This window comes from Leptonychotes weddellii, chromosome 5 (genome assembly GCF_054177405.1).
Source record: "Leptonychotes weddellii isolate Sample4059 chromosome 5, ASM5417740v2, whole genome shotgun sequence".
Lineage (NCBI taxonomy): Eukaryota > Metazoa > Chordata > Mammalia > Carnivora > Phocidae > Leptonychotes > Leptonychotes weddellii.
Window position 1 is genome coordinate 155,242,333 of NC_138373.1, and position 12,554 is coordinate 155,254,886.

General features: G+C 50.9%; 1 protein-coding gene across 2 annotated transcripts in view; it reads left to right on the forward strand.

Annotated features, from left to right (window-relative positions):
- SAMM50 (SAMM50 sorting and assembly machinery component) overlaps positions 1–12,328 on the forward strand; it is a 35,660-nt gene extending 23,332 nt beyond the window's left edge. For both annotated transcript variants that reach the window (XM_081822606.1, XM_081822607.1), the window contains 4 exons: positions 58–125; positions 4,396–4,542; positions 5,256–5,397; positions 12,149–12,328. In XM_081822606.1, coding sequence (XP_081678732.1) covers positions 58–125; positions 4,396–4,542; positions 5,256–5,397; positions 12,149–12,194 — 403 coding nt within the window. In that variant the 3' untranslated portion in view covers positions 12,195–12,328. The remainder of the gene's footprint in view (positions 1–57; positions 126–4,395; positions 4,543–5,255; positions 5,398–12,148) is intronic.
- Positions 12,329–12,554: the final 226 nt, after the last annotated feature.

Sequence of the window (12,554 nt, forward strand, 5' to 3'; positions counted from 1 at the left end):
ACTTTGTAGGTTTCCACCTGGTGGTTTTCTTCTGACATCTGCCATTCTCTGTTGTAGGTTTTACCTCGGAGGACCAACCAGTGTGCGTGGGTTCAGCATGCACAGCGTTGGGCCGCAGAGTGAAGGTGAGGCTTTCCCTGTAAGACCGCCATGATAAGATTAGGGTCACATCTCATTTGTGAAAGCATGTACACTAGACCCTTGAACCGCGGAGTGGGGAGGAGGTTAGGGGCACCTACCAGAAGCCTCATCAGTAACATAAACAGTTTAACACCGATTTTGTAGGTTGTATGTATCCTACTGTATTCTTACGATGAGGTGAGCTGGAGAAAAGAATGTGTTCTTAAAAAAATCATAAGGAGAAAACACGTTTACAGAACCGTACTGATGGAAAATTGGCGTGTAAGTGGGCTTGCCTGGTTCACAGCGTCCTGTTCAAGGGTAACTATGCTTGTTTCAATTACCACAATAATAGGTGTTCGTATTTCACCACCCCAGAATTAGCACCTAACACAGCATTTATCACACAGCAGGTGCGGACAGATAGATACCTGTTGAGGGAACTGTAGAAAAATGAGCAAATGTATCTAAGCAAAAAATGCTGGGCACCGACCTGTGATCTCACTGCCCAGCGACAATATGTGGGAGCGCTTGTTGTTTAAGCAAGCACGCCTCCGTGCTCGCATTTGGTATGTTTACCTACTGTGTCCTCACCTGCTTCTCCCACTGCCCTCAGTAACGCAAGCGAAGAAGATTTTTCTAGGAATGAGTGCTTGATCATTTTTAACGACAGTTTATTTCATCTTCTTGACCTACTATAACTTGGCTAAATTAGTAGATTGGTTGTGAGAGCAGTTTTAGGTGTACAGAAAAGTTGGGCCGCGAGCACCCGAGTTTCCGTGGACGCTGCCCTAGTGTTGTCGTCGATCGGCGTTAGCGAGGTGCGCTGATTGCAGTTGTGAGCCGGTATTGGGGCGTTATTACAAACCGTATCCCGCAGTTCATGCGCGGGCTCCCTCTGTGCTCTGCGGTGCCGTGGGGTCTGGCATATGCATGTGGCCCGGACCTACCGTTCCAGTGCCCTCCAGACTCCCTGCGCTCTGCCTCCCTCCCTCCCCCGAGCTCTGCCTGACAACCCCGCGCCGCGTCCTCTCTCCCTGGTCCTGCCCTTTCCAGAGTATCACACAGTCGGAACCCTACAGCATGTGCCCCTTTCAGCCTGGCCTCTGAGCAACACGGATGTAAGGTTCCTCCTTACGTGTCAGCACGATGGCTCATGTTTCTATATCGCTGAACGATATTCCATCATGTGACTGGCGCTGCTGTCTGCTTATCCATACACCTCCTAGGGAAGGACGTCTCGGTTGCGGACATCCAATTTTTGGCAGTCATGAGTAAAGCCGATATAAACATTCACGTGCAGGTTTTTGTTTGGACGTAAAGTTTCAATTCATTTGGGGAATCAGCAATTAGAGCAGTTGCTGGATCGTATGATAAAGTTGTATAATCTTTGTAGGGGAGTGCCAGGCCGTCTTCCAAACTGGCCGTACCGTTGTGCATCCCTGCCGGTGGTGGATCGGAGAGGGAAACGCTGTCGTTTTCCACGGCTGCATATTTCATCTTGTTGCCGAAGTGGCATCTCTTTAAACCACATGCCAAGTGTCAGACATCTAGGCTTTCTTTTTTCTTATGATTAGAAAACAGTATATCTGTGAATAACCTATTGAGTCTCTGTGCTCATCTCTAAATTTTACTTTATAGTGTAACGTTCTAGATGTAGAATCCCTAGATCAAAGGATTTTGAACATTTTGAAGCTTTATGTTGCTCTCTGGAAAGCCAGTTTCAATCATTCCTGTTTCCTGGATCACTCTCTGACACTTGACATTCTATCCAAGGCATTTCCACATGTTTCTAAAATCTTCAAAAACATCATTTAAATGTTTCCACACCATTCCATTATAAAATATTCTATCCTGATTTTCTGTTCTTTTAACATCTCTGTTGTCTCCATTTTTTATTACTCTAGATAATGACTACCCTGTGCATAAATTTTTTACATAATACATATTTCTTGTCACTTGTTTTTAGAGTACTTTATTAGTATGTCATTTTTTTAAAGAGAAGTAACATATTAGGGATAGTTTATTTATTCTTTTTTCCTTGTAAGGAAGTATTATATAGTGACTGTATGGAAGTTTAGGAGTCTATCATGTGCCTGAAAATTAAAACACAATGATGTTCCAGTTAGTACCCTATTAGATAGGCCATCAGTAAGATACTATGGGCAGGAATGTAAATTGCATCACTTTTAGTGAAAGCGATTTAACAGTGTATATCAGGAGCCTAAAATATTGAGCACTAATAATAATAGCTCCAAACTGAAACCTAGAAACCCAAATGCCCATCAACATAGAATGGGCAAATAAGTAGTTGTATCTTCACACTGTGGACTGTTCTGTAGAGCAGGGTGAGCGAGTTAGAGCCGCTGGCTGAATATGGCATGAACGAGCCTCAGAAACATGCAGGACCAGCAACAGCAAGGCCAGACCCAGAGGAGGTGTCAAGTGTGGCTCTGTCCATGTAACGTTTTGAGACAGGCTAGAACGATTTGTGCTGTTGGCCAGCAGGGGCGTGGTTAGCAAGGAGAGCAGAGTCTTTGGGGGGCTGCACATGCCAGAGTCTCAGTCTGGGTGCTTGTCATACAGGTGTGTGTTCCCTGTAGGGAAATATACTGAGCAGTGTACTTAGGACGTGTGTATACTTTTCTGTACGTAGATTATACTGCAAGACAAGGTTTTAAATATTTGTGTGTTTAAGGAGACTCATGACAGACTAATGTCCATCACAAGAAATTAGACACCAGCATGACAGTAGACAGGATTAGGTAAGTGTGGTACCCATTTGATCATTCAGGCATCTAAATCACATTTCCAGGGGCGCCTGGGTGGCTCAGTCGGTGAAGCATCGGCCTTCGGCTCAGGTCATGATCCTGGGGTCCTGGGATCGAGCCCCACGTCAGGCTCCTTGCTCAGTGAGGAGTCTGCTTCTCCCTCTGCCTGCAGCTCCCCCTGCTTGTGCTCTCTCTCTCTGACAAATAAATGAATAAAATCTTAAAAAAAAACTTAAATCACATTTCCAAACAATAGAAAGTATTAGATGAAAGTGCTTAAGACATATTAAACTATTAAGCCAGCTTTTTTAAACAGGACTGAGGTATATATCTATGTATATATGTATGCGATGACTCAATTGTTTTTTTCTCAATTATTCATCACAGTTCACTGGATGAAAGGCACCAGGATGTTAGCTGATTATCTCTGAATAGGAAAAATTAAAGGATATTTTCCCTTTTTTCTACTTCCCTTTACTTATCAGATTTTCTACAATGAATGTATTACTTTTGTGACCAGAGTAAAATAATTATTTTATTTAATAAGGTTATTTAAGAGGTGTGTAATTACTGGGAAATGAAAAGCAAACACAGCTGACCTCCTGTTACTTGTCCATTTCTGTTCCCTCTAGAACTTTGCTACTAAAGCAGAGATTGATGAGATGGCTGGTCTTGAGGTGGACAAGCAGGTTATTCCTTGAGGTTAATCTTGGAGACAACTCACTTTTGTTATGATCCATCATTTTGTATTAAGGAATACTAAGACACTTTATAAATGGTATTTTGCAACAAAGTATAAACATTCAGGGCTATTTTTATTCGTTTTCATGTTGCTTTAATGTTATAGCTATTTGTAGTTAAAATGGAACGGATAGGAGCATTTTTTAGAAATAATGCATTTATGTACTCTCAGCAGATAGTCTTGAATTTTGGCAAAAAATAACCTTGGGCAAAAACAGATAAACCCTAAGTGGCCATGAACTTTCAAAACCGAGTCTCTTCCCTGGACATGTCGAGCTGGGACGCCGCTTCCTTCCCCGGCGGGCAGTAGACGCCGTGTGTCTTTTGATTAATAGCATGCGCAGCCCTTCCAGAAACGGCAAAGGCCCATTCTGCATTCCGTCTCCTGTCTCGTGGCCTCAAAGTTGTTGCCGAGGAAGCCGTCTGACCTGCCAGGCAGCCGCGATCTGGTCATCTGCAATCGTGGACAAGGCGACGCCCATGAGTTCAGTTGTTTTATTCCAGCCGTTGTATGGTTTGATAAATTTCTGATTTCATTCTTTTCTAAACTACACTAGCATTTTTTTCCCCCAGTTAAAGCTTATAAGCCAGGCGAAAAAGAAAGACTTCGAAGTGAGGCCAACACCGGGAGTTAGACGGGCCACCACTCACAGAGCCTGAGGGCTGGGTGTTCTGCACGTGGCCCGTGTCTCGCCTGTAGAGACTTCCACGTGATTCCGAATGCGTGTGTCTCTGTCTTCTTCTGCCCCTGTCCCCTGACTAGGCGACTACCTGGGTGGAGAGGCGTACTGGGCCGGCGGTCTGCACGTGTACACCCCACTGCCTTTCCGGCCAGGCCAGGGTGGCTTTGGGGAGCTCTTCAGAACACACTTCTTCCTCAACGCGGGGAACCTCTGCAACCTCAACTACGGTAAGGCCCGGGCTGCCTCGAGACCGTCAGGGCGCGGTTGCCCTTGTGTTTAAAGCACGGCACCCCCGTAGCTGCCTTTTGGTTAGATTATAGAGTCTTTATGTTTAGCGACTGGGCCTCACTTTAAAAAAATTCCTCAAGCGCCTGATAGCGGTGCTCAGAGTAAAGTTGTTGAATGAAACACACATGAAAAAGCGTCATCGAATGCTGTCTTGTGAAGATCTACTTATTCGTTCACTCAGCAAACATTTCTGGGGCACCTGCTCTCTGCTGGTCATTATGACCCCCGAGCTGAGTTGGGTTTGCCTCTCCTGCAAGGGGGCTCGGGGCCAGAGGAAACTCACGGCAGATGCATCCAGCCAGGGGGACGTGAAGAGGTGTCTGGAGCGCTTCACAGAAGACAAGCCCCTCAGCCTGAGGCGTAGAGCCGGGCTTCCTGGGTCGCCGGGTGCGGGGGAAATGCCCTTCTGGGCAGAGGGGACAGAAAGGGCCAGGCGCGGAGAATGGCTTCTGGTGCAGTGAGTAGGAAGTCTACTCCCAAGCCCTCCTTTGATTTCGGTCCTAATCCCACTTTATGCGTTCTCTTTGAATATCCAGGCCTGGCTATAAATGTCACCGAAGGCCACCCAGCAAGGAGGAGGACCAGGGCTTGTGTGAGGACAGCTCTGTGAGGGGCTCCACACTGTTGGTCACGTCCTCTTCTCTCTCTGCAGGGGAGGGCCCCAAGGCTCATATCCGGAAGCTGGCCGAGTGCATCCGCTGGTCTTACGGTGCCGGCATCGTCCTCAGGCTTGGCAACATCGCCCGGCTGGAACTGAATTACTGTGTTCCCATGGGCGTGCAGAAGGGGGACAGGTAGGTGCTAGGGGTTCTTCCCCCAGTTATGTTGCATCGTCCAGCAATTTTGTTTCATTGTGGACATGGTTAATTATTTTTGTCAGTGGCTTTTAAGAGTCAAGATTTGAGGAGAAATTCAATAGTTAGCAAAAGAATGAAAATAAATTTTCCTTCATTGGGTTTTTCTCCATCCAGTTTGGAAGAAAAATGTGACGTGTTCCCCCACCTCATTCTGTTTGCATTCACCGTTGCCAAGTAATGGGGGCCCCTTCACGGGTCTGGCTGGAGGAATTGAGGAGGCATTATTGATCTTGCTTGTTAAAAATGGAATGAGGTATTTCTGGTGGGTGACTTTGCAGACCAGGAACTCGAGTTGGAGGAGACAAGGCTTTGCTCCTGGCCACAGAGGACTCGTTCTCCGGAGCCTTCTCTTGGGAGCAGAGGAACCCGCCATCTTGGCCTTTCTCCACCAGTCCTCTTACTGAGCAAGATTTGCTAAATATTATGTGGATGGATATGGCATGAGGTCATTTACAGCTATAGAAATTCCATTTCTTGGTTTATATGGTATCCATTGCATACATTTTGAGAAATCCAGAAGTAGGGTCTTGGTCTGTATTAGGTGGGGCTGCTCTAACAAAATACCACAGACTGGGGGTCTAAACTACAGACATTTGTGTCTCACGGTCCTGGAGGCTCGAAGTCCAGGATCAGGGTCCTGGCCGGTTCTGTTCCTGGTGAGGGCTCTCTTCCTGGCTTGTGGACGGAACCCTTCTTTCTGTGTCTTCACGTGGCAAAGAGAGAAGCAAGCTAGCTCTCTGATGTCTCTTCTTATAAGGACACCAACCCCACCGTGGGGACCCCACCTTCATAACGTCATCTAAACCTAATGAACCCCCAAAGGCCTCACTCCCCAATACCATCTCACGGTTAGGGCTTTAACATATGAATTCTGGGGGGACGCCAGCATTCTGCCCATAGCAGCGTCTGTATTCTCTCTCGTTATTTTCACGCTAATGCATTCAGGACTCTGGGCTCTATTTTTTTCTTTTTGGCTTTCTGTCTACACTTACGTGGCCACCCAGTGCTGGTGCTGTCTGAGTCATAGCCCAAGTCTCCAGCGTGATGTTGGAGTTTGTCCTCGTTTAAGGAAAAACTGCACTGGTTTTCCTCCCACAGTCTTCTACTTCAGTGTGGTAGGTGGTGGTGCTTTTTACGGGGTAGCCGCTTTAGCAGGCTTTTAAGAAAGCACCAGTTCTTCGCTGCAGCTCGGGATCTGTCGTCCAGATCCCTTACGGTTATCCAATCACTAGCCTCTGCCCCTCAGTCTCTACCTGGGAGGCTGGTTCTGGCTGCGGGGCTGCCCTGGCCCCCAGGGATGTCCACAGCCCTGCGGCCAGCCCCTCCTCGGCTGGTACCTCACGTCCACCCCGTGCCTGTTCTCCGCACACAGCCAGCGCTGGAAAGGGTTTGGTTGTGCAGGCTGGCTGTGCGGGAGCCCGGCTTGGATCCCAGCTCAGCCACTCTGTGGCTGTGTGACCCAGGGCCAGTGACCTAACCGCTCTGGGTCTCAGTTTTCTTGCATAGAGAATGGGTGCTTGTGACCATGCCTGAATGAATTCATGCCCGTGAAGCACTGGGAACAGTGCTCAGCGTTCTGTCAGTAAAGGTCGGTTCCTGCTCACGTTGTTGCTCCTGGAGGACTCACTGTGGCCCTTCTCACATAGGAAGCAAAGCGTGTTCCCTTTGGAGACATTTTCCCTCCGCTTATGCATCGGCTGCACCTGGCTGTGTTTGAGACGCGCTACAGATGGGATTTCGTTTGCTGGTTTCAGAGATAATGAAATGTGAAAACGGGCATTTTTCTCCTAGAGCGAGGTTTGCGCATTAGGTAACTTTTTAGCAGATCCCCACACGTTTACAGTCTCGGGTCCGTGAGCGTAGTCCTGCAGGCTGCGTTCTGCAAAGCCGTGTTCCCACCGCAGGTGAGAATGTGGGTCTCCCTGGCTTAACGCCCAGGTGCTAATTGGGAGCACCGGAGGGGCAGGTGCCGAGCCCACACCAACACCAGGATGAAGTCAGATGTGGGTGCTGAAGCCCCCTGAGCCTGCGCTTCTCAAATTGTCATGTGCCTCTGACTCCACTGGGGACTCTGGTAAAGGCAGACACTCCCGGGTGTGGGGTGGCCCTGGGACGCCACATTCCTGACGCCCTCCCTTGGTGAGGCTGATGCTTGTGGACCAATCACGCTCTGAGGGAGACCAACTCTGTGTCTCTTCTGAGAACAGTTATAACGTTTTGTGGAGGGAAGGCGATCATTGGCGTTTATTGAACGCTTACCTTGTGTGAGACGCCCGGCTAAGCGCTTGATGTGATTATGGAAGCCTCCCAGCAGCTCTGTGCAGGGGAGGCTGTTACCCCTTTCACAGACAAGGACAGCAGCCTCGGCAGGGTCTGAGGTCAGCTCAGCAGCAGGACCAGGCCTGCCTGAGGCCAACGCTGGCGCCTTTCCCTCTGCACCAAAACCACGTAAGCACAGAGCATCGACACCAGCTCCTCGCTCTTCTGAGGGCCCAGACGTGAGACGCGGTGCTCCTTTCCTCCCCACGCTGCTGTCTCTGCACCTCGAGTATTAACTGCAGAAAGATAAAAATCATCTCCTCGCTCATCTTCTTGGAAGGTCTTATTCAAACTTGAATTGTATATGCACCTTCCGATCTCAGAGATTGTATAGGTTCTTGCCATGATGATCGATCAGTTTGGATTAACTCTGTTAATATTAGTGCAAATTATGTAAGTAAATACATTCTAAATATTTTTTATTACAAAGAAAACCGGAAGTGAATGTGGCTTTTTAGCTGTATTGTCTGTGTCACCGAGTGACCGTCACCCACCGAGAACTACTGCCCTCCCCCTCAGCTGGTTCGAGAGCGCAACCCCCCGGGGCCAGCCCTGCCCTGTGTCCCCTCCCCCCACATGACTTGGGGCAAGTCCCTGGGGCTGTGGGCCTCCTGTCCTTCAGCTCAGCCTGCCGGCTGTCCTCACCATGGTTGCAGTGTTGCTCGAGGCCACTGGATGTCGCTGTGCTCCGAGGATCCCTCACCCGCTCGGGAGCCCCGCGTCTTTTCCCCTATTCATAGAATCTTTACAGAGAATGCTTGCTTCCGTTCACCTTTCAGCTTTGCCTCTCTCTAAATTGGAAAAATCTGTTTCGAGATGAATTTCAAATGTGGTTTCTTCTAGAAGGAGGAAGCATGCTGTGCACATGATATTTAAAGACCAGAACATAAGGAAGCTCCTCTGCTCCTCCAGTCAGGCAGCGGCTCTGCTCGGTGACCCCGGTCGTGCTGCTTACAGCATGCGCTTTTTGTGCCCAGCGTCCCCTGCGCAGGGCCAGCCTGGTTACCCTCGAATGTGAAACTTGCTTTTACTCTGTGTGCGGCTTTGTTTGAAGCTTCATCATCAAACTGGGAATTCTGTGAAGTTTGGGTGATGCTGTGAGAATTTGATCTTCATTTCTGAAATTAGGCAGTAGCAGGACAGAGGATTATGTGTGTGTGAATCAGCTGTAGACTTCCCCCCACTCTTAAAGCAAACGCTCTCTAATTAGGATTTCAGACCTTTACACAAACAGAAGTAGCTTTGAAATGTTGGCTAAATTTCGTACTGGAGGTGATTTACGGCAGGCACTGTTGTCTGAGACCTAACAGTGTTCTGTCGCTCCGGGCTCACTAAGGGCGGCCCCTGGACACGCAGGGATGAAGGAGGCGGGCTCCTGAGAGCCGCTCATCTCTAGGAAGGGGGAGATGAGAAAGAGGCTCATCTCGGGAGGGCGTGCGAGGGCTTCCTGGGGGAGGTGGCTTCTGGGCTGGAGCTTCCTGACTTGGAGGGCTGGGGTCTTGCAGGAGAGGGCACTCCAGGGCACTCCAGGCCGCAGGGCAGCCAAGCTCAGGTGCCCAAGCCCAGAATGCCAGGGGCACATGGACTGTCATTCTGTAGGAGAAGGGAGGTTCGGGGAGGCACTCGGTTCCGGCCACTCTCCTCTCCGGCCTTTTCACTTTGGGCACACGCCAAGGTCTTTGAGTTCTGGTCCTTGTCTGCCTTATCCATGGCCGCGTTCCCCGGCCGGCACCTGCTGTCCCCGTGTGACTACGGGGGGACGGTGCTCAGGGTCTGAGGGCTTAGTAGAGGGAGGGTGCCGGTGTGACCCTCATCGAAACCCCCATGGTGGCCCTCATGGTGCTGAGTGGGAAGCAGTGGAGTGCTGGCAGGGGCCTCTAGGGTGCACACAGCCAGGCCTGCTCGGGGCGGGGGATCCCAGGGAGACCCGGACGAGCTGATTCTGGGGTGGCCACACGACAGAAGGATAGATGTTTTGGTGACGCTGCCTCAGTGGCATGGGCCTCGTGTCCCTGTGAGACGCTGTTGTATAGTAGTGGGCGCCTTCTCCTCCCTGTGATCCTGAGGTCTCTGAACCCCATCCTGTGCACGTGGTGCGGTTTGTCTACTCAGGGTTTGAGCCAGTGAGCCTTTGTCGGAATGCCTGCTTGTTCCTGAATCACAGAAGCCAGGGCCTGACTGACATTTTGTCCCGTGGCTTATTTTCAGGCCTTGTTCTCAGGAGTGAGTGCAGGCGTGGACCCCTGTTATGGACCCGATGGTGGAAAGGGAAGAAGCAGATCATTTCGATTTGAACAGAACTTGTACAAATGCAGCCCTGGCTTTGGTTGTAGGTCTTTGCCTTTCTAAGGACATTGGCGTGCTTTACTGTCGGTCCCCAAGGGCCTGCCACCGTCCCTTCTGGCTAGGGCACTCCTGCTAATGCCATTGGCCAGTGAGCACCGCAGTCCTGCAGGGGGTCCTAGCGATGGGGACAGTGGTCTGCCTCGAATCTCTTAATAGATCAGGGGTTTTGTTCCCTCACTCATAGGTTGGAAAAGAACAATTTCCTGCTGGTTTTCATATCGCTATAAACCCTGAGATTGGGCAAGAGCATGGGTGTTAGGACAATAAAATCATCAACTTTGCTCTGAATGTAGGAGCAATTCTTTCTTTCTTTTTTTTAAACTTTTAATCTCTACACCCAGTGTGGGGCTTGAACTCACAACCCCAAGATCAAGATCGTGTGCTCCGCTGACTGAGCCTGCCAGGCACCCCTGAAGGAGCCATTCTTGTTGTCCAATTTTTTCTGGAAATTGTCCACAACTTGCGAAGATGCTCTGTTCCGCAAATGCACTGTCAGCTGCTGTTTGGGATTCAGGATGCCATTTTTCCGTGAGGCTTAGGCCTCCTGGCGTTGAGGTCCCCGGGCCAAGCCCCTCTGTCCCACGTCTAGCAGCCGTCCGGCCCTGGGCACAGCCTCCAGGTGGGCAGAGTTGCGCGGGCCAGCGTGGGAGTCTGCCCTCCGCCTCCACTGTGGAGTCAGCAGGACAGGTGCTGGCTGTGGCCCAGGGACTCTAATTTTGGGGGTGGCCAGGCTGTGGCCTAAGCCTTCGTGGGGACAGGAGCCTGTAGGTGCTCTGGTGTCCGGGCCGAGGGGCCCGCTCTCCTCCTGCTGGGACTGGAGCCTTGCCACTCATCCTACTTGCTTGTCTGAACATGGGCTCCGTGGTCTGCCAGCAGCTCGAGGAGGACAACCCACAGAATAAAACCTGTAGAGGGTCAGCTCGTCACCAGTACTGTAAGCAGTGTGACTTCTTTGCAGCCTTCCTTTTCCTGGGTCAGGAGCAGGTTCTGAGAAGTGGCAGGGGGACCCTGTTGGGCTGCGGATGCTGCTGTGGTCATAAGCCCCTGGAGCCCTTCCAGGGCCTGGGCTGGCCCAAGTTCTGCCGCCCTCCCTGCTCCCTTTCCATCCTCCTCACTTCTCCTGCTCCGTCTTCCCGCCCTCTGCACCCTCCCTGCTCTGCCTCCTTCCTCCTCCCTGCTCCCTCCTCCGTCCTCCCTGCTTCCTCCTCCGTCCTCCCTGCTTCCTCTGTCCTCCCTGCTCCCTCCTCCTCTGTCCTTCCGTCTCTACCTCCCATCCCCCCTGCTCTCTGTGCCTACCTGTCCTCCCCAACCCCACTGCATGCTGTGCTTTGCCAGGTGCCTTCCACAGCCACCTCCGTTGCTTCCAGCCAGGATACCTCTCTTGTCACTGCTCTGCTCTGCACAGAAAGCCTTGCCTGGTAGCCTTAGAAATACACACAAAGCTGTTTTTTCCCCCTCAGGGGTTTTATTGTTCATAACATTTCTCCCCTGGGTCCTTCTTTTCATTTTGCTACTTAGGACAGAATTGGATGACCGCAAAGGAGGTGGGGAGGGAGCAGTAAAGGGGGATCTGTGTCCCCACGTGTTACTGTGGTTTTTTTTTTTTTTAAGATTTTATTTATTTGACAGAGAAACACAGCAAGAGAGGGAACACAAGTAGGGGGAGTGGGAGAGGGAGAAGCAGGCTTCCCGCTGAGCAGGGAGCCCGATGCGGGGCTCGATCCCAGGACCCTGGGATCATGACCTGAGCCGAAGGCAGACTCTTAACGACTGAGCCACCCAGGCGCCCCTGTTACCGTGTTTTTATCCTCCCAAGGCTGGTTCTTAAGCCAGCAAGGGAGGAAGGCGCAGGGCTCAGGGGCGGAGCCGTGGCAGGAGAGGAGGGTGGAGGCGGGGCGCCCCCCCAGAGTGGCCGAGTTGTTCCCCCCCCCATGGCTTGTGCTGGAGACAGGAAGAGAGGTGCTGGGTATGGTCTTGTGATGACAGGGGGTGAGCATTGACTGTCTGCCCTTTACTTTTTTAGGACTTGTGATGGTGTCCAGTTTGGAGCCGGGATCAGGTTCCTGTAGCTGACACACGTGCTCCAGAGCCTGCAGGAGGAGCCCTGGGACTCGGGGCCATGCACCTTCTTGCCGAGTAAACGCGCCGTTCTGTGCAGTCCTCGTGGGAAACCACGTCAATAAATTTTAAAGACAAATACTCAGAGGCATCGTGGATATGATTTGCTTTCCCCCTGCTCTGTGTACGACGCTGGCTTTTCCAGAGGACCGTGTGGAAGGGGCGGGACGTTTAAAGGTGCCCCATGTTCTTCCATGTGGACCGGCGAACCGGAAGGTCCCATCACACGGTGCCCTGATTGCTTTTCCTCCCAGGCTCCTGGAGCCTCTGCGTCTGGTTCCCGTGCACCGGAAGTACTCGGCAGAGCCCCA